Genomic DNA, 24,642 nt, shown 5'->3' with positions numbered 1-24,642 from the left:
TCCGTCGAAAAAGGAAGTGGTCGTGTGGTTGTTTTTTCTTTTTTTGTAACCGCTGATTCTAGCGTTGACACACGTGTCGTGCTCTGGCTTGGGCTTTTTTGTTGTGTTGTCTCCGTCCAAAAATTAAACTAAATACTGAAACAGGTCAACAGTGCCTGTACAGTATGTGCTACCGTCATGTGTTTCCGGGGGATCAAATAGGAGACGGACTTGTAAACATGTCAAGCGTGGGTGCGTTGCCAGCTAATGAGCTAGCCTTATGGTGCTCACATCTATCGCTGGGTGTAATCATGAGTTTCAGGAAATGTGATAGGTGTTGAGGATAGCGAGCCTACTCAAACAGCACACAGAGCCACTGCCTGCTGCATTATTCCCTCTGCTGTTGTTGTTTTAATGTTTACATTCTAACTAGTAAGCTCGTCAGAGCCTTTAGAAGAGAAATGAAATTACTCTTTCTTGCCTGTCTCAGCCCCCAAACTGGGAACCACACCACAGCTGAGAGGATAAGGTAACTGAACTGTCGCTTAGTGTAGCTAGCTACAACAGCTGTTGCTAACGGAATTTATTAGTACTGGAAGTAGGAAGTAGTTCAAATGCTAATAACTTAACCACATTGTGAAAGTAGGCAACTCTACTACGAGTAAAAGTCCTGCTTTAAAAATAAACTTAAGTAAAAAAAAATGTACTTACGGTATGACAGTAACAGTACCCATTGTGCACTAGAAGGTTCCCAGTCAGTGTTTTACCATTTATCTGAAGTAGATCTGTTCTGGATTATTAGTATAGCACTTGAGTGAATGTACTGTAGTTATTAGTGTAGTGTAGTTAACTATTAAACATGGCTTCATGAAAATAAAGTTCCTGTAAACTGTCTACTGTACGGTGACTTTAAATCAGCTGTAACATGATTGAGGGAGGTGAAGCTCAGAAACCAGCAAAACACTTGATGACTGTTGATGAATAAAACCAAATAATTTTGAGACAAAGTTCCATTCATTTTGCTGTTACCATCCTGTCTTCCCTCCAGCCATCCATAGTTGTATATTTATTTAATTTTAGGTCCCACATTGAATCAGCAGGACACACATGTGAGCTCAGAGATGCAGCAGAGTTTCAGTCTCCTGCTGAGGTGGCAGGTCTTGTATCTCGAAATCCTCCGTTTGAGGGTGTGCTGGCTATTCATCTGTTCAGAGCAGGCAGACTTCTCTTAGGTAAACATCCTCGCTGTTACATGATCTATCTACTTTTCTCCATACCTTCATTCCGTTGTGTTTATCAGAATAATAGTTAACATAGAAGTACACTTCGATCTGTCTCACAGGGGCAAATGTCAACACTATTCTGTTTTATGCCTAACCTTTACACCAGACATCCAAGTACCCTTTGGCGTTATCTTTGGCGGAACAGACATAAATGAAGATGTGAAAGTTGAGCAGAAGCGTGTGGTTATGGAGCAGGTGCTGCTGAAAGCCAGGTGATGTTGCTGAAAAACTAACCCATTAACCCACTGTTTTCCAAAAAGCTCCAAACTGAGTACATAATGTTTACTCCTTGATTCAACACATCACACAGACTGTACACCTTTTCTAAGCAATTTTTTTTGTGAGGGAAAATGCTCTTTACCGCTGCCATTATTTATGTGTTTTGAACATATGACCTATAAAGTTAATATTTTGTCCAGACACAGGAAACAAGATGAAATAGTCTAGTAACCAGCCAAATCATTACAGACTGCAGCTTGTAATGGTTCAAAGATAGAAAAGATACAAAACATAGAAGTCAACACAGATCAAATATCTGTCTATTGAATAAAAAACATTGAATGTAATAATACAGCCAGTGAAAAGTACAGAAAAATAAGCCATATTCCAGAAATTATTGAATGATGGAGTTTTATAAAATATTTTAATCTATATATTTACCAGAGTAGAGGTTTTTGGATCAACTTCACCTACTTCCAAGGTGCATGGAGAAGGGAAAAGGTCTAAAGAGGTCAAAAGCTCCAGGAACAATTGTAGTATATAGAGCAACTTTATTATGAGACATGTTTCGCCTCTTGGCCTTCATAAGATATATCGTATTTGGTCCATAAACTGGAGAAGAGCAACTAAGAGGTGGTACTAAAGTTTGCAATTAAGTTCGTACAAACTTTAGTACCACCTCTTAGTTCATCTTCTCCAGTTAACGGACCAAATATAGCATCATCCATGTCCTTTACTGGACACTCCCCTCACCTCTCTGTCAGTCTTTGACAATGATTGTCCTGAAGCCAAATGACCACATAACCAACCAACATGATTGTTGTCTTTTCTGTGTTTTATTTTACTTCTTTGCTTTTTTTTTTTTTTTTTGCATTGTCACACCTACCTTATTTAAATGTTGTTTTTAAATTCTTTCATGATGACCCTGGTGAAGGCCCAAGCTGAAACACGTCAGTCTAGTAATACAATTTTTCGATATACTACAAGTGTTGCTGGAGCTTTTGACCTCACAAGGTTACATATCTGCCATGAGAGAGATCTGTTGGGTCCGTTTGAATAAGTCTGTGAGCATGATCACGGCATGTTTTACTCACTTCCTTTTATTGAGGTTTGAGGCAGACGTTAATACCCTGAAGTGCAAACAGGAAGTAACTGTGACCATTTACACCTGTCAATTCAAATTTTTGAAAATAAACAAATGAAAGTAGATAAGACAACCTCTGATTTGCACTGTGATTTTCAGTTCTGGACATACTAACATATCTCTTGTAGCTTTGCAAGCTCAAATCAAACCTGCTGTAACATTTTTGACGACCGTGAACAAATGGGATATTGCTATAAATAAATGCTGTTTTGGCCTGTGTAAATCGCATTCGTCCTTTTAGTATTGTTGTAGATAGAAAAATTACATCACAATTCAAAATTTTGAAATTGTTGCAAAGCATTTGGATCATGATGACTAGAGTTTTATCTATGTATGTGCCTGGAGGACTGGCATGAAAGAATGAGGCTGAATGCATGCCAGCCAACCCCAGCTGTACAGGTTGAGTGTTTCTTTCTTCCTTTCCTAGTTCAACATTGTGCACACAGGCTTATCAATATGTTGTCCTGTGTCCTGGTGTCAAACCCCGATGTCTCTGTTATCATTATATTGAATATAGATGGTCAGACATCCTTCTCATAAATCTAAGGGGATAATTGCCTTCTGGGAGAAGAGGGGAGATCCATGAGATCTCCTGACTTCAAACATCTGAATCCACGCACCTCCCACTGTTAGTGCCTTCACACTCAAACCTTGATCATAAAATTCAGTAACCACTCTGAGCCTGTTGGCCTATTTAATAATGCACTCACACACGCACATATTAATATCCCCCCACTGTTATTGTTCCAAATTCCCTTTGTTTTTCTCTTTGTATTCTTGGAATATTCACCCTTAAATACTTTGCCTTCAAACCCAAGCGTTGTTTCTGCTCTCACACGTCTCTCTCAGCCTGGAGACTTGTTTTGTAGCTGTGTTTTACTGTGGTTAACTCTGTTTTTTTTCTAGTGTTGTCAAAATTGTTGTTGCTTGTTAAAGGCCAAAACTTGCTGTTAGCAGTGACACATTTTCTTATTGAAACAGCTTTCACAGGGGTGACAATTAATTATTATTTTTTTGTTTTTTTTGTTTTTTCAGATTCGCGGTTGCATTTACTGACAAGCTGAAGGAGGAGGCAGAGTTATGCTTGGTAAGGTTATATTTCTGTACATTATTATATAGCGATATATGCATTTTAAAAGACAAACTGTAGTGGTTTATATCTGATGAGCCCTGATTACTTTATCCTTGCATGTGCAAGTCTGTATCTAATGGGTATTAGCCTGATTGATGGTTCATCAGTGTGTTCATAACTGGCTGCTGTGCTGCACCCCCAGTCCCCCATGAAAGGTTAGCAACTGTCATAAGAAGTAATATTTTAACATAAACAAAATATTGACCCATGCTCAAAGCTACTAATAAAAATTAAGTAGAGAGAGCAAAAGTTTTTTTGTCTCGCTTATGGCACATCAGCAGACAGCAGGAGCCTGACAGCTTGAATAAATGGAGCAGAAGGGCTTTTACTATACAAACACAATATCCTGCCCTGTCTCGTAATAGTTTGGCATTAAAACAATATTACCGTGTTTTATTTTCAGATTAGTTTCCCGCCGTAGGCTGCAGATTGAGGCGAGTGGCATGCTTTATCTCTGCCATTTAGTGCTGACAGCAGGCAGACAGGGCAGGCACTGAGAGGCATCACCACGCTTTTTATTGTGACAGAAAACACACTTAGAGGATGGATCTAGTGTGATAACATCCAGTCAATTTCCTTTTCATCCCCTCTGATTTATTTTGTAGTACCCCATTATCTGAGCAACTGCTTTCATGACTCTTTTTTAAAGTTTGGATTTTGATTAAATATGTTTGGAGACTAAATAGTGTTAATTGACTTTCTATTGTCTGACATAATGAGAACTAGAGACCATCTTGTGATGGGATCACATCAGCTGCAAGGCCTGGCAACATGTTGACGTTCTGGCCCATGACTAGTTAGTACTTACTTAGTAGTCATCACTACATTATTATATGTGTACTCAGTAATCATCACTACATTATTGCACGTGTACTCAGTAATCATCACTACATTATTGCACGTGTACTCAGTAATCATCACTACATTATTGCATGTGTACTCAATAATCATCACTACATTATTGCATGTGTACTCAATAATCATCACTACATTATTGCATGTGTACTCAGTAATCATCACTACATTATTGCATGCGTACTCAGTAATCATCACTACGTTATTGCATGCGTACTCAGTAATCATCACTATATTATTATATGTGTACTCAGTAATCATCACTACATTATTGCATGTGTACTCAGTAATCATCACTACGTTATTGCATGCGTACTCAGTAATCATCACTACGTTATTGCATGCGTACTCAGTAATCATCACTACGTTATTGCATGCGTACTCAGTAATCATCACTACATTATTGCATGCGTACTCAGTAATCATCACTACGTTATTGCATGCGTACTCAGTAATCATCACTATATTATTATATGCGTACTCAGTAATCATCACTACATTATTATGAGTAGTCAGTAGTCATTACTACATTATTACATGTGCACACAGTAGTCATCCTTAAATTATTGCATGCATACTCAGTAATCATCACTACATTATTACATGCGTACTCAGTAATCATCACTATATTATTATATGTGTACTCAGTAATCATCACTACATTATTGCATGTGTATTCAGTAATCATCACTATATTATTGCATGTGTACTCAGTAATCATCACTATATTATTATGAGTAGTCAGTAGTCATTACTACATTATTACATGTGCACACAGTAGTCATCCTTAAATTATTACATGTGTACTCAGTAATCACCACTACATGATTACATGTGTACTCAGTAGTCATTACTACATTATTACGTGACTTCTCAGTGCTCATGGGTTGGGCCACACCCATCTTTGAACTCTGCCTTCATTTTGATGTCAACTACACACCTGTATAGCTTTGTGACTGTATCTTGCACAAAGATCTTTCCACAGACAGATATATAAACACCTGGCAAAATCCTTCTGTAGCAGTTGCTGCTAAAATGCATTTCTCCAGGACCACATTTTACCATGATGACACACACAAACACAGACTCACAAGGTGACAGCAATACGAAATGTAGCTGGTAAAGAAGCACAGTTAGTATTAATCAAATGTGACTTCTGAAAACCAACACTCAAATCATTACTGACTAATTTTAAACACTTCTGTGTTCATTTGTTGGTATTTGTTTTAACCAGAGACCAATGTTTTTTTTTTCCTCTAAAGCTGTCCCAGAGCAGTAAAATCTATGTGCAGCCCCAAGGTAAGCTCTGCAGGATGAATATCCTCGTCTGATGCTGTGCATCCCTGCCTCGCTATTGAAGTGCTGCATTAATCAGCTTTGACATTTTTTCCTCCATTATCATGCTGTCTGCAGTACAGAGTTGTATTTGCTCTTGCCATTGGCCACAGTGCCATGTAGGACAGCCCAAATCACTCTTCCATGTTGTTTCCCACCAGTAGCCTTGTTTGGCAAATAGTGTCCCTTCATAGATTAGAGGAGAGGCCTTGGTTAGCTGCATGGCTGAGCCCAGGCCACTGAAAGCTTATTTTTTATGCTTGTCACCAGATAGTGATCACACTCGAGTGCTTTTAACATGGACCACACAAAATGATGTTTGTAGAATACATTAAATCTATTTCACGTACAGATTCATATTGATTTTTTATACTAATATACACTATAACAACTATATACACTAATCTATGTGTATATTCTAAATAAATTTAATTAAGAATAAAGGAAGTGATTAACAATCACAAATCGGATCATTTTGAGTGTGTCACGTGATCAACAAAGTTCAGACAAGACTGTACTCGAGCTTCACCAAGAACACTATGCCTTTAATTTGTCTGTGTTTATTTTAAAGGTATCCACACAGAAGTGACAGAGAAATTCTGCTGGACTGAATTCTTGAGGAGCTCAGGTGCTGTTACTGCTTCAGTTTGTTTTGATTCTAGCTGTTGTATAATGTGGGCCTTTATAATCCACAGAAAGCTTATTTATTTATTTGTTTATTTGTCAGGGGCAGTGCACAGTTTCTTAACTTTACCAGAGTTAGCTATAAACTAATTTACATATGCAGTCCCTGGGCAGGAGACAGAGACAACGTTTCTGTTAAAAAAAAGAAAGGGTAGCTCCACCAATTTTACCAATTTAAATGTGTTTACAGGTCTTTGGTCTTTACAGTAGTACTCTACTGTACATGTGAAAAATAATAGACTTTTGTGGCTCCAGAGGAAGCTGCATATAATGTGATAAATTTCCTCCAGTGATGTCACTTAGTGGCTAAGCTGCATTGTGTGATGTAGGCGGCAGGCTTTGAAAAGGAAGAAGAATGTGTGGAATAAAACAGGTGATATCTCTGGTTCTGATGTATCAATTTGATCATTGTTTTTAAATTGTCCGTAATGAGGCTAACAGTGTTAAAGGAGTGCAGTGCTAGACCAGTGGACTGCTTTTCAGAACCTGGTGCTTACATCACCCACAATGCAACTTAGTCTCTGAGCGACATCACTGGAGGAAATGTATCAGGTTACATGCCACTTCCAGCAGCTATACATGTGCCATGTGTTTGTGACTGTTTGCAGTATTGTACGTTTACGACCTCATCCTTCTGTCCAATATTAGTCACAGACTGTGAATGCATTGCAGTGGAGCCACACCTGGTAGCTGTATAGGGAATAGGTTTATATACAACCCAACCCCAAAAGCACCAATCAGAAAGCATACATCTACTCAGTGCTGTTTTAGATCTATCATTGCTGTGGTCAGGGAGTTTGTAGCAGATTTCCATTCATCCATTCTTTTGCCTTCTCACCTATAGTCTTCCACCTCCCATTTGAATAGCCCACTAAATATGCACTGTTACGCTGGGCATCCCCTCCACAAAGAGCCTGGATTTTAAATTGGACATTGCAAGATGATGTCCATCCCAGGTACATTAGTGCTCATAGAGAGCACCGTAGAGAGCAGAGAGCAGCAGCTGATTAATAGCTCTCCAGCCTGGGGCCATTTGTCACCACGCTTCACAACCAGTGCAAGTAATACTAATTGCCCATAGTCACTTCCACATTTGTTATACTTGAAATAGGAGTCACTACTGTTGTGATTTTCCTCAGATGTGATGAAAGCACTGTAATCTGACTCATGGCTGTTGTAAGAGATGTAAACAGTGCTCCAGTGTGTGCTCTGTGTGTTTGCTGTCTGATGGTGTTAATTTGTCTGAGTTATTTTTCTAGATGTGGAACAAATGCATTTAATATCAGTAAGAAAAAGATATATATATTTTGAAAGTGCACACATGCTCTTGATTTTTACTTGTGTTTTTATGAAATAAGGATGAGTGAATGCAACCCACAAGGCAGAGTACATATAAATAAAGTGATAACTAATATTGCTGTCTGTGCTTAGGGCTGGGTTAATAAATTGATTTTTCAGTTCAAATCAATCTTGATTTGAATGATCCAATATCAATTCATAAAATATAGAGGTGATCTTTCATTATGGATGCATGTCAGGGTCCAAAATTAACACCCTCCAAGTGCCACTTGTGTAGATTTTCCTTCTGACAAGTAAATCTTCAACGGCAATCCGCCTCACTGAAATTAAAATGTTTGTACCAAAATGGGCATGTGATTAAAAACCATGCTTAAAGTCTATCGTGACCTCTGCTATCCGTCTGTTTCAGAGTTTCACACACACAACACAGGGACAAGGTCTTCACGGGGCATTCAGACTCACTTAAATGCACCTCATAAACTCTGAAATCTAAATGGCTAAAAAGATTTGTTGAAAACGGGCAAGTGTCTTTTTTTCTCATTGTCTTTTGTTGAAATACATAGGTCTACATCTGTCATTGCTTTATTGTTCTTTCACTGCAGCATTTTAAATAATTAAATGGCAATCATAACAATATCCCATTCATTTCTCCATAGGCAGACTTAAACCACAAATCTCCAAAACCATTCAATTTAATTAGTGTCTACCGATATGGCTTTTTCAGGGCCAATACCGATTATTAGAAATCAAGGAGACGGTCAACCTATATTTGGAACCATTATTCATTTGCCGTAAAAAATGAACAACAAGTGATGTAATGAAGATTTACTCAAGTACTGTTCTTAAGTAAAATTGTGGGGTTCTTTACTTGCGTATTACAGTAGTACAGTATTTGGTACATTTTGTTGCGAGCAACTTTGCAGATTAAATTTATTTTATTGTTTATAGGCTATTAATTGTGATGTGTTACCAATCAGATAGTGTTGTGAGTGGGATGTTTTGTGAGAGGATATTGTATCAGAGCCAAAGCAGCACATTTTTATATTAGTTTATTTTATCGGCAATCAGAAAAAGGCAGAAAATTGCCCCTATAACCAGTCCATTCCTAAATTCAATGCTTAATGTAAAAATTCATATTTTTAATAATGGTTAGAGGGTTCCATGTACAATTAACAGCAATAGTTCTCTCAGGATCTCTTTCATATCAGAGCAAAACTGGTATTATAACTGAAATATCCATAACTGAATTGATATCGAATCAAGTCAAATGGAAACGGAAATCGAATCGAGTCAGGACCTTATGAATCTAAATAGAATCAATTTAAATCAGTGGCAATACCCAGTTCTAACTGTGCTTAAAGGTTAACTCCGCCAATTTTACACATACTGTGTGTTTTTAAAGTCTCGGGGGGTACTACTGCATATGTGGCTCAGAAACTGACGCTTTGGGATGGCGGCTGGGTCGTCCTACAATCCCAAAGCAAATTGAGAGTGAGTCTCAAAAATCTGTTGTTTTTTTTACAAATAGGACCTTTAATATGTAAAACTGGTGGAGTTACCTTTTCAGCTGTCATAAAGCTGTTTTTTTTTTTTTTTTTTATTGGGTGCTCTTGGCTTTCTGCTGTCGAAAAGATCAGATGTTACACAGCCTCCTTTTGAAGCTCGACCAGCAACTTCAGACTGCTCTGTTGTGTTTGAGGAAAAACACAACATGACTGAAGTGACCCCTGCAGGAACTGGCATTCTGGTGTGACATAAATAAATCATTACTAGTATATTGTATGTAGGCTAGGTTAATGAAGGTGTACGGAGGTTTGAGTTTTGGGAATAAATGTATTTTGTGTGGCCCAACATTGCAGGGGCACACTTTAAAAAGACCCCCACCTGTGAACATTAAAGAGGCAGAGCAACCCTCCTACCTTGCGTGCGTCTCTGTTATCCTTTGGGTGTCATGAACCCTTCGGAGGCACAGGGATCCAGAAGCTGTCAGTCTATGAAAGCCCCTCGGTATATGTTGTTTTGGGCCCTGCTGTGTGCCCTTGTGCGGTGGTGTTAGCTGGATACGTGAAGAACAGCAGTATAGAGTAAACAGAGATGCTTTGAGTCACTGAAGGATGATGAGAAACGGGCACAGGGGCTGTTGTTACCTTGTCCAGTTACTCGCTCCTCAAAGAATATCGTGATTATTGAATAATTTACACAGGAATCTTTCAGTGAAGTCTGTGTATGAGAGCATGATTTTAAAAATGGAAGAGGTGAGATGAGGCAAGGTGAGATGTCAAGTGCAATGCCTGGACTCATCTTACAGTGTAGGAACATGATCAGGGAGCAGTGTTTGTGCCATGGGGGGTAAGCCATAGTTGAATACGACCTCGTCTTCCTCTGTCATTATGTATGAGTTTTCAGACTGCTGTTTCTGTATTGAAACCAAGAATTTTTGTCATTTGTGTAGCTTCTACTCATGCACAAAAACAATGCAGTGTGTTTTTCCAGCCTTAGTAATTTTAAATGCATATTTGCACATTTATACTTGGCCCACCCCCAAGTGTTAGGTCACAGGCAGATACATTTTGTAAGATTTCTGCATTGAAATGTGTAAAAACACAGAGACCATTGTTATATATTTTGTTGAGTTGTGTACTTGCATTATTCCAAATGTTTCCAGCAATGTTCAAACCCAGAAAAAGGTTAGTCAACGTAATGATGCGTTTGATTTGGTCTTATGTTGCTATAACATCCAGGAAAAGGTCAGAGAGTGAGAAAGGAAGTTGGCGTACGACCTAAACATAGCGTGAATAATACTAAAACATTACCTTGTCGATAGACAATTGTGTCTGATTCACATCAAATAGACTTTCATCAGTAGTGGTGGTTGTTTAATGGTGTGTTCATCAGCAACAAAATTAGTTTGACCATGGGATCATTTGTGTTTATTCCTGTTACTCGTGTACTTGTGTTAAAAGCCGTTTCCCACCAGTGCAGTCGGAAAATGTGGTGTGGCAATAGGGAAAATCTGCATCCAATTTCTCAAATGACAACTATGCACACCAGTTCCAGTGCGAATTGTCAGTGCTGCCATATTCCATTTTCATTCCCATCCCCCCTGTTTGCAGAATCATTAAGACATACACTACACTATCAGATATAGTCATTCACTTTTTGTGAATGAGGCCCAATAAGTTCCCCCTGGACCCCAAAAGCCAAAAGCCCCTTTCTGTGACCAACATGTAAAATAATTAAGTGAATATCAGCTACATTAGCATCTTCAGTGAATCCCAGCTGCTGAGCGATCTCAAGCCATATATTGCCCTTGAGCTGTATGCTTGCAAGCAGCTGCTAATGTATGTGTGTTTGAATTCGGGGCGACCGCTCATTGAACTCAGCACTCACTCACTCTTTCTCCCATCTCCTTTTTGTAATGTTACGCTCATGAAGTTAAGTACATTTCCCCTCCAGCTCCAGTCGACAGTTGACATTGCAGAACATAAAAACCCGACAATGGAGGTCACCTCCGCAGATCACTGCTGCAGTTTGATACCTGTTTAAAGAAAAATCCACTTTTTAATCCCAAAAGTTAAAGTAATCTCTGAGCTCTCCTCCCATTTGTAAACGGATCAGAGCAGAACCTGATGTGACTCCGGGTGTTTATTCCTCCAAAATATCTAGCTCTGCACAAAACTCTCTTCTCAAGAGCTGGCTGGCTTTGAGCAGCTGAGCAGCGGCTTTGTTTTTCTTAGTTTTTCTTTGTTTTGTTCTGTTTGTGAGACCCCCACTGGCAGAAATTACAGAAGTTAAGACAAGCACCTGCAATTTGTGCACTACCAATTTTGTTTGTTGAACATAAGGGCTGCTTTAAAACCTCACATATGCAGTAGGCAAGTTGATTATCAAACCTTTTTTAATATTGAGACTTAATGGTAATTGACCTAATATATGTCACCTGTCTAGCTGTGTTAGTATCAGTGATTGTCTAAGTTACATTATTTTTTCCACGATGCTGTCATGATTTTGTCCACTCTATCTGTCCCCTCTGTCACCTTGCATCACTCAACACATTAATTGCAGCTGTTCAGATAGATGTGTGCTCCCATATCAATGCACACACATATATACACGCACACACTCGCACACATTCTGATTAAAGCATTGGAGGATCGTTCAGAATGCCCTCCTGAAATCAAAGGCAAGCGAACAAAAATGTGTTTTGCATAGAACTCACAGAACTACAGAGAGAGAGGGAGAAAAGATTGCTGCTGGCACAACAAATGATTTGTACAATTTGTTTTTCTCCCCCGAGGAAAGATGAATTGGGTTTTTTCTTCCGTGAATTTCTTCTTCATTTTGACAGGTCTGTGCTCTGTGCTCCTGCTATCCTCCATTATTTTCCTGGATCGTGTAGTGAGGTTGTGACAAGTTTGCTTCCTTTCGCTTTCTCATCCTGCGGATCAATGCAAGGAAGTTCGATACATCCCCCAGATGAAGAGCTTTTTTGACAGTTGGCTCCTTAGGATCAGGGTCAGTGCCCGGACTCCACGCCGTCATTTTAAGATGCTCTTTAATAGCATTAAAAGAGCTGCCTCAGCCTCCTGATCTGGTCTTATCTGGCAGCAGGGGATTTCACTCGACTGTCACTGTGCTTTAAGCATGTGCTCGTGTGTGTCTGCAATATTATTACCTCTGCCAAGGAGGTTGAGGTTTTCATTTTGGTTTATTTGTTGTTGGATTTTTTTGTTGTTGTTTCGTCTGTCTGTCTGCAGGATTAGGGAAAAACTACTGGCCCGGTTCTCATGAAACTTATGGAAGTGTGTAGCATGGACCATGGAAGAACCCATTATATTCTGATCTGAATCACAGGGCAGATACAGAATTATTTTTTTTTTTTATTTCCTTGACATTGCTAGATAGTGCAATCCTTTGGGGTAGCCGACACAGAGGTGGGAAGTACAAATACTTTGTTACTGTACTAATGTAGATATTTCAGGTATCTGTACTTTACTTGAGTGTTATTTTTCTAGCAACCTTTCACTTTGGCTCTACATTTGAACACAAATATCTGTACTTTCTACCCCTTACATTTTCAAAACAGGCTTGTTACTTTAGTTTTACTGCATTTGAGGGCAGTCGATTATTTTTATTTTGCATTACACGCCACCTTCCCAACATCACCAGACTGATTTCAGTTCATCAGTTCATACCACAGACGGCAGACATAGCGAGACAAAACTATGTAAAAGACATAAAAAGACAGAAACAGAGAGGGAGGGAGACTGGAATAGGGAAGAGAGGTGTGTTAGTGTCTCGTATCTGCAGAGACCCTGCAGCCCTCTGCCTGGATTTTCGTATTTTATCCCTTTGTGCTGTGCTTTACCAACCCAAAATGTCAGTATTTGACATCCTGGATATGAGACTCGACAATCAACTGTCTTTGTGGTGCGTTTACAAACAGCTCGGACAAATCTTACTAATTCTACCTTTAAGTTTAATAGTCTTTGAATTATATTAATATGACATGAGGTTCAGTTAGCTTTGCACAGAAATTGTCGGTAGAAATGTCCTTCAGAGGGATAATTTATACTTTTATAATTAAGAGTACATTTCAGAGCCTGTACTTTATTACTTTGACTTGAGTAAAGAAGTTGAATCAGTGCCTCTGCTTTTACCAGAGCTTTTTTTTTTTAACGCAAGTATCTGTACTTCTATTTGAATAAAGAATGTATGTACTTTTGCCTCCTCTGGGTGTGAGATGGATGTTTAGAAGTTTCTTGTCAAAATTAATTACATGAATGTGAAGTGCAAACTATGTAATGTTTGGATATCATAGAAATACTAGTTTGATGATTAAACATTTGTGCATGAGGCACAAGAAGGAAACAGAGGAGGTAGATAACAGCCTGTTATCTGTCATCACCTCATTTGCTAGCAGATTAGCCAGCCAACGGTGACAGGAGATATGTTGATGTTAAGCTTTTTGGAAGAAAAAGGCTTCCGCTAGCTTATGGTGTTTTATAAGCACAAGCTACCATCGCAGCGAAAAACAAATACTAAGAAAGGTGGAGAATATGTATGGAAAAAGCATGCTGAAATTTGAGGGCTGGTCTGTGAAGTGTAGACAACATAGCTTTTGCTTCTGTTTAAGACGTGTTGCTAACCCTGACCCCGACCCACATTTTGGCTTGGCTCGGCTCAGGTGCTCAAGCAGATCATATTCTTACTTTATTTTATTTATTTATTTATGTTTTTGTGACTAGTCAATAATAATTTAATGTGAGTACTCAAACATTAAAATTACTTAAAATACCTATCCCTATTATCCAGTCATTTGTGGCTGTGCTTGCATATTCGCATATCTTAAAAGATGGACTATTGACCTTGACAGAGTGCTGCTGTCTCTGAGTGCCCTTCCTATTCCTATTCAGTTTGGCATTTTTCAAAATACTTTTTGTGATGGGCTTATTTTATACTTCAATTAAAATCACTGTGTTTTTCAATAAAACCATTGCCTGCAGAACCATCTAAACTCTATTTATGATTTAGCCTATCCTTTTGGGTCATTGTCAAACATTAAGATCAAGAATTAAAAATGTATTTTCTGATATTTGGGCAACCCTCTTATGTCAAAATATCCCTTTACACCTGCTTGTTTTGGTGAAGATTAACATTTTTCTAATTAGCCAGCAGACCTTGACCTTAAAGTGTCACTTTTAATTTAAAACCAAGACTGCTTTCTCAGACGATGTAAAAAAAAAAAAAAAAAAAAAACTGAGCATAATGGCTTGAAAATGTATACAATTTTTAAAGTTCTGGTCCCCAGAGGATCAAACCTACTGACATCAGTGATCCCCAAACTGTTTTTATAGTGCCACCAGCAGGTCAACATTTTAACTTATTCAGTGAAATATTTCAACATATTCTGGAATGATTGGTAAAAAATTTGATCGGGCAATCATGGTTCCCAGATGAAGTATCCTTAACTTTTCCTGTAGCGCCACCATGAGGTTGACATTTGTGGTTTTAAATAAAATGGCTTGACTGGCCTGTTTGATGGGTTGCCACATAATTTGACATTCATGGATAAATTATGATTTGCTGATCCCACAAATTTGTATCAAGTGCCATCATTAGGCACCTGTAGCATACAGTGTATACTGTACATATATGTAAATATATGTATAATTTACTTTTACTTGTACTTTTGATACTTAAAACATCATTATGTAGAAATTGGTATTTTATGTGATTTGGCGCCCCCCACAGTTTCTGAGTGTAACAACACTGTCGTAAATAAAAATTCCAGGTCTGTAACAATTTGTCAGATCTGATGTAGGTGCTAACTTCTAACAAAACTCATTATGTCATCACAATGTTATGTCTTGAAACCTTGAAGTAAACATGTATGTAACGCTGTGATCCGACCCTCTCACTGAAGTTACATAGTGCAGTAACAAGTGATAGGGGGCGGAGTGGCTGAGACAGAGACACCATTCACCCTGTTACAAGACACTGTACCATCAACATGATTTTGAAGCTGTTTTTTTAAGGTAAAAAAAGTTGCATAATGTTACTTTAAGTACATTTGGTATCAGGTATTCTAAGACTTTTACTCAAGTACTATTCCTAACGGGTGATTTTTCACTTTCACCAAAGTAATATTTTGACACGATCTCTTTACATTTATTCAAGTATGACTTTGGGGTTCCTTTTTACATCACTGCTTAGCATACTTACACTCCAAGCTATGATAAAAAAAGAGAAAAAAACGCAGCATTTGCTTCAGGGTTGAAGATGTGGGCAACCGCTGGATCACTTTCACTCAGCGTAAACTAAAGCCTGATGGAGCGCTGAGCGAAATGCACCGCTCTCATCAGTGTTCATAAAAGATCTTTGATTATATTTTTGTGAGTGTGAGTTTCTGACTAATGTCTGGATTGGTCCTGAAAGTTGGATGAGCCAACTTAGTGGCACAGCCACAATTAAAGCAAGGTTCTCGATATGTTTGATGTTGTCAGCATGATGTTAGGTTAGCTCATTTTAATCTGAGGCCAGTCACTGAATAAATTGCCACCCGAACACTCCGGCTCTGTAGTTGTGATGCTGTATTACACACTGATTAGGCTGCAACCTTCCAATGTTTTTAACAGACTTTTTCCCTGCTGAGTGTTACAACTGTGATCAGAGAATTGTGTGAGCACATTAGTCACTCCTGTCTTATTTTCCTCATGACCTTGGGTGATGTATTGCTTTCATTATCTGCCGATGTACTTGGGACATTCATTATGCAGTGTTTTGATATTGTGCTGCTGTCTTTCTGTGTGTCTGGCTTCTCTCCAGGTGTAAGCAGTGAGCATGTGGATGAGCTGCGTGTCTTCCTGTTGGTCTGCGGCCTCAGAAGAGTCAAGGACCCCCTCTATCTGGTGGAGGTTTTTTCAGGTAAACCATCTAAACGTGTTTAGAAACTATCCATTTTTAATATGTAATCATGCAATCAAAATAGTTAAGTAATGCTGCAATCTGGCCAGCTAGAAGAGAAGAGGTGTTTCTTGCTCGCATGTTTTCCAGCCTGTACAACCTTTGTGTCAGGTAAACCCCCAAATTACAAACCCTTTCTGATTGTATTTCTGTTTTACCCTGTGGTAGAGGCAATGGTAATGTCATCATCAATTAGAAATGAAGTTAGATCTCTGCGGTTGAGTTTCAGCTAATTGAAAATTTATGTGAGAGTGCAACAAGATTCTTCTGACATCTCATGTTGGCCCTACAAAGGCATTTTTTCTGAGTCTTGCCTTTATTTTTATGATCTTATATGCACTGTTTATGATATACATTTCTCATGTGTATCCATATATTTATCTGTGAGACATGCCACCGTTCAGTGGCATCACATCAGTGGCTGCTTTTTTTAAATATATATTTATTTTATGTGACTCTTATAGCACACAGTTATGGTAATAAGACAGCACTAGAGGGCGTCAAATTGTATATTAATGTTTGATCTAGATAGGAGATGTGTGGATTTTTATGTGGTATATCTTGGAATTAAACTGTACTCTCCACATGCTGAATGAAATATACGGTGCACTAAGCAAGTAACAAGTCTCCCTGCTTTTGTGAATCTGCTGCTGTTCAGTTTTCCCCAACTATTGTGATTGTGTTCACTTTCAGAGTGGCATTGTGAGGATCCACAGAATGTGTTGGTCATTATTGGTCCAAAGGTAAGGCCACACTCATTACACAAATTTCTTTTCATAGCTGCCATGTGTCTCCCGCTGTTTAGAGACTCTCCATACTGTTGGAATTGTAGAGAAACCATCCCTTGGAATTCAAGTGGCCTCTAATTGGATGTAGCAGAGATACTGGCTTTAGCTGTTTAGCTGGAATTAACACTGGGAGGAAATGGTCTGTCTGCAAACAGGGCGAGGGTCAGCAGCAGCAGCAGTGATTCCGGTTCTATCTGTATCTGTCTGGCTGACTGCTTGATATACTAATGCATTGCTCACTCCAGAGTAGCACTTGCCTTTGATTAGTGACCTGTGCAGAGCAGCCTCATTTTATACACATGGATAGACAGATTACTGGAGATGTGTTGGTGTAAATTACAGCCAGAGCAGCTTGTAGCTTGTGCACGAGCTTGACCATGCATCAAGGGTTTGAATAGTCTTCTCAAATCAATTTGGGATCTCAGGGCTTTCAGAGACGTGGATTACACTGGATGAGCTGTATGTAGCCATTTTCTGTGTTTTTTCTGTTTTCAGTCCTAGCTACTTCAGTTGTTGAAGGAGAATGCTGCTACACTGTTTTGCTGTGAAGCTCCAAAATAGATGATGACTGATTTTTCATTTTTTGGTGTGCTGTTCCTTGAACTATACATACAGTGTACAGGCTCTGTGGCTTCATGTAGGTCTAATAATTGGAAAAACAAAATAACTGAGCTCTTTAAACATGCCATGATTTACCATATTCATAAATCAAGTAATTCAGCAAGACAATCAAATCAGAGGAGGGATATTTTATATATTCAATATAATAGTTCTTTAACTGATGGGTTTTCTGGCTGCTACATACTGCAGATGTAAGTCATATTCCGGCCAACAGCAGCAGCTTCAGTTCTCTTACAACTGTTCTTTTTCTCCAATTTGTCTCATTTATTTGTCTCTCTGTTTGTCTTCATCTTGTCTCCCCCTTCACAACTTGCTTTGATGTGACATGAGTTTACAGTATTTTAGTGCCTGTTCTTTCTTTCAAACAGTGGTGTCAGGCAAAAGGTATGTTCTGCTTTAGTCTTGCTCTGAAACAACTCAATTAGACACGGCCAGGGGCTTATACACGCTCTTACTGTCGCTTCTTGCACTGCTCGGCTTTGTTGTTGTTTGATGAAATGGTTCAGCGGAAGCGGAGACGTATGATTCATCTCGACACCCCTGAATCACAGTGGAAGCCTGTTTGTTTGTTTATCTGAGAAATGGAAAGCCATATATTATTATTTTTATTCCAATAAACATGTTTTTGTTTGACCACCAGATCCTTGTAATAATTCTAGGATTCCATTTTTGGTTAAACAAAAATATAATTGATAGATTAAATGAAGCAACTGTAAATCTACAAACAGGAGATAAAATGAGACTTTACTCAGAGAGTCATGATGAACTGTGAATCCACAGCTACTTCATTCAAGTAATAAGCACCGTGGCTTCACAGCATCTGTCATTAAGAGGAAAATTCAGGTCAGTTTGTCAGCGATGACACATTTCACTCTATAGCTGTACGTTTTGCAGCATAATCTGCATTATTAATGATAAAATAGATCTTAAACTTATTCCTAAAATGTAATGTTAGATTTTGAATGTTAGCAAGCTTTTGCACCAGATATTTGCTGATTAAGAAAGAGACAAAACAGCGTTGCCATTATCACAAAACAGGAAATATATGACAGATAGAATAGAAATGAAATAAAAGAATGAAAGCATTAATATCTGCCTTCCCCTTCTTACTGGTCGCGTATGTACCAAAGGTTTCCTGTGGATTCACCATGGGACAGTAGAGAATCAGTGCTTAAATCATTTGTTTGTTGTAATACAGCTTTTATCATGATCTATCCCCTGCTGGTTTTACAGTGTCTGCTAAATCCCAGATTAGACTGTGCTCCAAAACTATTCTCAGTCTATATTCTTTGATTTTAATGCATACATGCTTTACAGCAGATTGCATTTAGAAATTCTTTCAGCTGTAAAATGAGAGAGAATAAAGTAGCAGCTTGCTTGGCGACATCTTTGACCTAAATTGCTATGCTTTGACTTTTACTGTGGGCAGGCTAATGCACGCAAATCCCACATTGCAATTAATCAGATTGGCCACCCACCCACCCGACCCTGACCCCAATCTCTGAAAATACAGGATTTTCATAGAATGATTTGCTCATGATAGAAATTATTAATTGTGTCATTGTTTATTTTATCCTCCCGATTAAGTCATTGCTGGCATCCTTGACAAAAACAGAGCTTTTAACAGTCAGAAAATGGCTTTCACTTGTCTTTGTAATGTGTCTGACTTAGATTGATCCTGTGCTCACTGTTGAAGTGGAAGCTGTTGTTCAAAGGTAAGACTCTTTTTTTCTTTTTTTTCCATCAGTTGCACATCTCATATCATATAAACAAAGCTTCAGATCTGCCAATATTTTACTCAAGATTTTTATCCTCAGAGAAATCTGAAGCCTGCTTTTCCTTCTATTCATCCCATGTGGTAAAAGAATTACCTAAGCAAATGTAATTCACGTGTATCTTGATATAATGTGAACAGAATGAAATTCTGAGGGGAGGGCCAAGATCTTCTTTATTTTTGTATCCGCCCTCCCACTCTTAAGTCTTAGCTGATCTTTCAGTTTATCGCCAAGGGCCCTGACCACAACAAAGATCTTTGCGGCAGGAAGATGCCCTCTCTCGTTACCTGGACTCTCTGTGCATGTCACACATAGCGCGGTCGTGTTTCCTGCCCTGAGCTTGTCACTGCCCTTTAGCATCATTCACGCCTGTGTGAGCCCTGAGTCACGCAGAACTGAGCTCTGCCTATGCTTCTGCAGAACAGCAGGGGTCTTCTTGGCCCAGGAGAGGAGCCAACAGGAGCTTCACGCAGCCATGAAAAGGTGCTTCGCTGTTCTCAACAGCTCCATCTCAGAGGGCATGTCAGCAGCCATCTTGGAGGTAAACATCTTCAGGGCTCATGGGTAACAATTCAGCTGTTAACTCAGCTGTGTCTTTTTATAGCTCATGCATTGTGGTGCACAATATTATTTTGGTAATAAGTATTTGATTTATAGAGAATTTGCCACCTAAAGCCCTTAAAAAGTTCAAACCCTGTGAATATTTACAGGAGTCTTTATCTCACTGTTTCTCACTCAGCTATACTGTTATCTGACCACTTCAGGGACAATTACCCAAATTAATTGCTTAACTCCAATCTTCCCATTCCTGAGTGAGCAAAACCTGCAAATCCACTTAATCTCTTTTAAAGACTGTCGTTTAAGACAATCCACAGTAGGCTTAAAGTCTGATTAGTGTGTTAGCATGTTTCACTCAGCAACCTGCTGAAGGTATTATCTGATATGGATTGTTAATTCTGTAAGTGAACTAAGGCACCGAAGAGCAAAAGAGCCAAGCTGTACAATTTTCAAGGTGCTTAAGAAAAATAGAACGAGTGAGTAACTTTAGTCTTTTTAATCTGTTTAATCTCTCTTCTCTGACAGGCCATGGATCTCGGGGTACCCGTGTTGGCCAGGGACATTCCAGGAAATGCAGCCATAGTGCAGCATGAGCTCACTGGCCTGCTGTACTCGTCTCCTCAGGTATACAATGACAAACACTGACCAGGTGACCTCATGTGTTAAGCCCTGTTAAGCTCTAACACTGACAGTGTTGATGGACTTGTTTTACAGCACGTGCAGCTACCCCCGTCGCCTCAAATGACCACAGTAGTACTTAGTACTCGATAAGTACTTTTGAAGCACTCTTTCAAGATGTCCCCTTCCTGACACAGATTTGTCTGAGTAGGAAGACTTTTTATAATTTTTGTAAAACTTTGTACTTGAAATTCTCATCATTAGTCCAGTCTGAGCAGGTACAAATATATAAAAAGAGGCTGATATTTCCTCAGGTGCTTAGATTAGAATCAATAGATGCAGCCCTGAGGGACAGAGCAAAGATACCACATTTCCCCACAGTGATGCAACACATAGCTGAATGCAAGAAAGTGCAGCTGCCATGAGAACTCTTCAGTCGGATATTTAATACGGCTCAATCACAGGCGCAGTTTGCATTGGCTCTGGGGGTTCACTGAACCCCCTAGTGGCTGTGACCAAAAATGCACAGAACTGATATTTTACAGTATTGTAATGCCTTGCTCTAAAATAATAAAGGTAAACTAATTATGTGACTGTGACAGAGGAAACTTTCCAAAGGAAACAGAATCAAACTTTTAGCGTCTGAAATAAATATTTTTTACAAAACTCTGATGGAGTGCTTTACTCCAAACAATTTCACTGTATGAACCTGGGCAGTATGTGTGACCTCTTGCACATGTATGGGAACACAAAACATTAATGAACATTCAGTCCTGACCAGTGCTGTCGGCATGTTGGAGATTTAAATAATCAATAAAGTTAAGCTGCTGTGCCTCGTGCGTAAATACGCAGCAACAGAAGACACACGCTGCTGTTGAGCAACCGCTGCAGGTAAAGTCATATTTTCCTCGTTAATGATATATTTTTCATACACCCGCAATCCATCCACTATTAATCATTCTTAATTTTTTTTACCCGACTAGCCCAATCCGCAGATTATCTGCGGTGCCTATGGCTATCTGTGATCCACGCATCACTTCCTCAATAATAGCAAACGTAAGACTTTGTTTGCAGTTTACGGCATAATCAGTGAAGACCAGAGGTGGCAAAAGTACATACTGTACATTCTTTACTCAAGTAGAAGTACAGATACTCTGAAATGTACTCAAAGTATAAAAGTAAAAAGTATCCTGCTGAAGGACATTTATTAGCCATTTCTGTGCAAAGCTAACTGAACCTCACGTCATATTAATATAATTCAAAGACTATTAAACTTAAAGGTAGAATCAGAGGGTTTGAACAAGCTTTTCCTACATGCACCAGAAAAAGAAAGCAGATTGCTGAGTCTCATTCCCAGGATGTCAATTACCAACATTTTGGCTTAGTAAAGTGGACAGCAAGCACAGCAAGTGAGAAAATCAGAAAATCCAGGCAGAGGGCTGCAGGGTCTCCGCAGAAAGGAGACACTAACACACCCTTTCTCCCCATTCAAGTCTCCCTTTCTGTCTATTTCCGTCTTGTTGGGTCCTTTATGTCATTTAGTCTCGTTATGTCAGCAGTGCGTGTTGTGCACTGATAGGTTGAAATAAGTCTTTTAATGTTGGGAAAGTGGCGTGCAATGAGATAATTAAGTAATGTAAGGGGTAGATAGTACAGATACTTGTGTTCAAATGTAGGGAGTCAAAGTAAAAAGTTGTCAGAAAAAACAACAGGCAAGTAAAGTACAGATACCTGAAAAATCTACTTACATACAGTAACAAAGTATTTGTACTTCATTATGTCCCACCTCTGGTAAACACAATTAGGGGATTAAAGTTATAGGTTATATTGTTTAGGCCTATACTCAGAAATCAGACTGTAATTGACTTCATTTACAGATATGTGAACATTAAGATACGATTGCTTAGAGACAGCATCATTTTTTGGCAGACAATACTCTTTTTTTTTTCAAAGGCTCATCTCTGGACAGCTTTAATATCTCGATCTGTATCTAGTTTATTGTCGTGTTTCGCAGTTTGGAGTTCGGTTCCATCATATCCCCAGTCGAGATACTTACCGGTATCCTGGTTATTAATTTTCATCCAAAGCTTCTGTTACACTCCTTTTTATTTTAAGCCCCAAATTTAAAGTTCAAACAGTGCCTATGGCTTTTAATGCACGTGGAGAATAGCATATGTTAAGGCCAGATGACAGAGGGCTTGAGCACCATCCAGTCAAGACACTATGCTCTAGCGTAATGTTGTTATAGAGATAAGTCCTCTCCATGGGGGGGACGGGTCACGTGCGCTCAGCTGATCTGCCAGGAGGATGCTTTCACAGATGGTTGCAGCAACTTGGGCTGGATAAGCCAAAACCTCAGCCAGGCAGCGAGTGTGAGTCTATTGGCCTTTAACTTTTCCTGAAGTGGATCGCACTCTTGTGCATGCTTTGAAAATCCTCTCTTATTTTTGATTGACAGTGTTTCTGGTTCTTTAATCTTTCAATGTAATTGCGTGGGAAGTATAGGTATCAAGAAATGTGTCCAGAGAAACACAAGTACTTGAAAGCTTTAAAGAAAAAAAACAGCACTCTCTGCCTGCCTCTATAATTTGCACCAGCAGTGAAATTATTATAAGCATGCTGATCATAAGTTGAGCTTTAATCCTTTTGCTAAGGATTTGTAGCTCTCATATAGCCATGCACAAGAGCTGTTTCCTTCCAAGAGCCTCTCCAGACGTAATCACATCTATTAAATGAAGTGAAGTACAGTGAATTGGCCTGCTGACTAGTAGCAGCTAAAACTTGGTGTACCCTGTGTACCCTTTGGCTCTTTACTGCAGTAAATGTTGGCTCCAATGTTACAGGAACACTTTAAGACACTTTTACTTCATTTATGTTGGAGACTTCATCTGTCTGCCGGGCCAACACATGCGCAACTGGGATTCAGGATGGTGTGTGGGTACAACACATCTCATTCAGTGCTGAGCGATATCTTTGATTTTCATCCACATCTTCTCCTCCCCCTGTCCCCGTGACAGCTGTTGTGGTAGTATCGTTGTAGCAGTCAGCGGTAGCAGTCACTTTGTTTTTTCTTTCTTAATCAGTGAGAGGTGGCAGCTATTGCCGTATTTGGATCCGGAGCTGCAAATATATCCTTCCTTTGGCAAAAATGCCGACATTTTTGAAGTATTTCCTAATCAGCACACAGGCTTTTATCTGGGTTCTGTTCTCTTGCCTTGGATTATCTTTTATGCTTTAAAAAAATATATCTTCAGGCGACTTCAATGGTGAGCTTTAAGTGGCATTTGGCAGTAAATGAGATGTTTTGCCTTTATCATCGCCAGGAATTTGTGCATCAATCTCAGAGGCTGTTGTCAGATCATGAGCTGAGAGAGAGAGTGGTGAGGAATGGAAAACTCTACGTGGAAGAGCATCACGGCCTGAAACAGGAGAGAGAAACCTACCAGCGGCTGGTGGACACTCTGCTCTGAGTGTAAGGAGACAGCTTTCAGCCCCAATCTTAATACTTTCTCAGGAACTTCGGCGACATTTTCCTAACATAGATAAAAAATATCTCAGATGTCTTTATTCTCAGTATGTTAAGAAATTGCACCTTAAAGGTGTAAGTGCAATTAATCCTGTTTTATCCTGTATATGCTGCAGAACACTTTGAACCAAAGATCTAATATAGAAGTGGTTGGTTGTCTTTTTAAAAACTATATTTTATGAATTTAAAATTGACGATGTACTGTTATTTATGGTTTAGTAAAAATATAGAAAGATCTATTCTCTGTATATTCATTTGGATTAATAAAAAGGGATTACAATACTGCATGTTTTTTTAATCTGAAAACACTGTTGCACTATGGAGTGTGTCCCCATGTAAAAAATAAAAGCTGCAAATGTG

General features: G+C 39.0%; 1 protein-coding gene across 3 annotated transcripts; it reads left to right on the top strand.

The window, feature by feature from the left end:
* Positions 1-28: 28 nt before the first annotated feature.
* glt1d1 (glycosyltransferase 1 domain containing 1) lies at positions 29-24,642 on the top strand. Of its 3 annotated transcripts, none has more exons than XM_073466879.1 (12): positions 29-508; positions 1,060-1,211; positions 1,369-1,474; positions 3,661-3,712; positions 5,875-5,911; positions 6,519-6,575; positions 16,259-16,357; positions 17,090-17,139; positions 19,477-19,520; positions 20,006-20,121; positions 20,664-20,762; positions 24,080-24,167. In XM_073466879.1, the coding sequence occupies exons 1-11, from the start codon at positions 441-443 to the stop codon at positions 20,729-20,731; spliced, it is 849 nt and encodes a 282-aa protein (XP_073322980.1). In that variant the 5' UTR covers positions 29-440; the 3' UTR covers positions 20,732-20,762; positions 24,080-24,167. The 3 variants fall into 3 exon arrangements, with proteins under 3 accessions (XP_073322980.1, XP_073322981.1, XP_073322979.1); XM_073466878.1 differs by having other exon boundaries at positions 45-508; positions 20,001-20,121; positions 24,080-24,642; XM_073466880.1 differs by lacking the exons at positions 1,060-1,211; positions 1,369-1,474 and having other exon boundaries at positions 36-508; positions 20,001-20,121; positions 24,080-24,642.

Source organism: Pagrus major, chromosome 5 (genome assembly GCF_040436345.1).
Source record: "Pagrus major chromosome 5, Pma_NU_1.0".
Classification (NCBI taxonomy): Eukaryota; Metazoa; Chordata; class Actinopteri; order Spariformes; family Sparidae; genus Pagrus; species Pagrus major.
The sequence above is the reverse complement of the archived record's forward strand: the minus strand, read 5'-3'. Positions and strand labels throughout refer to the sequence as shown.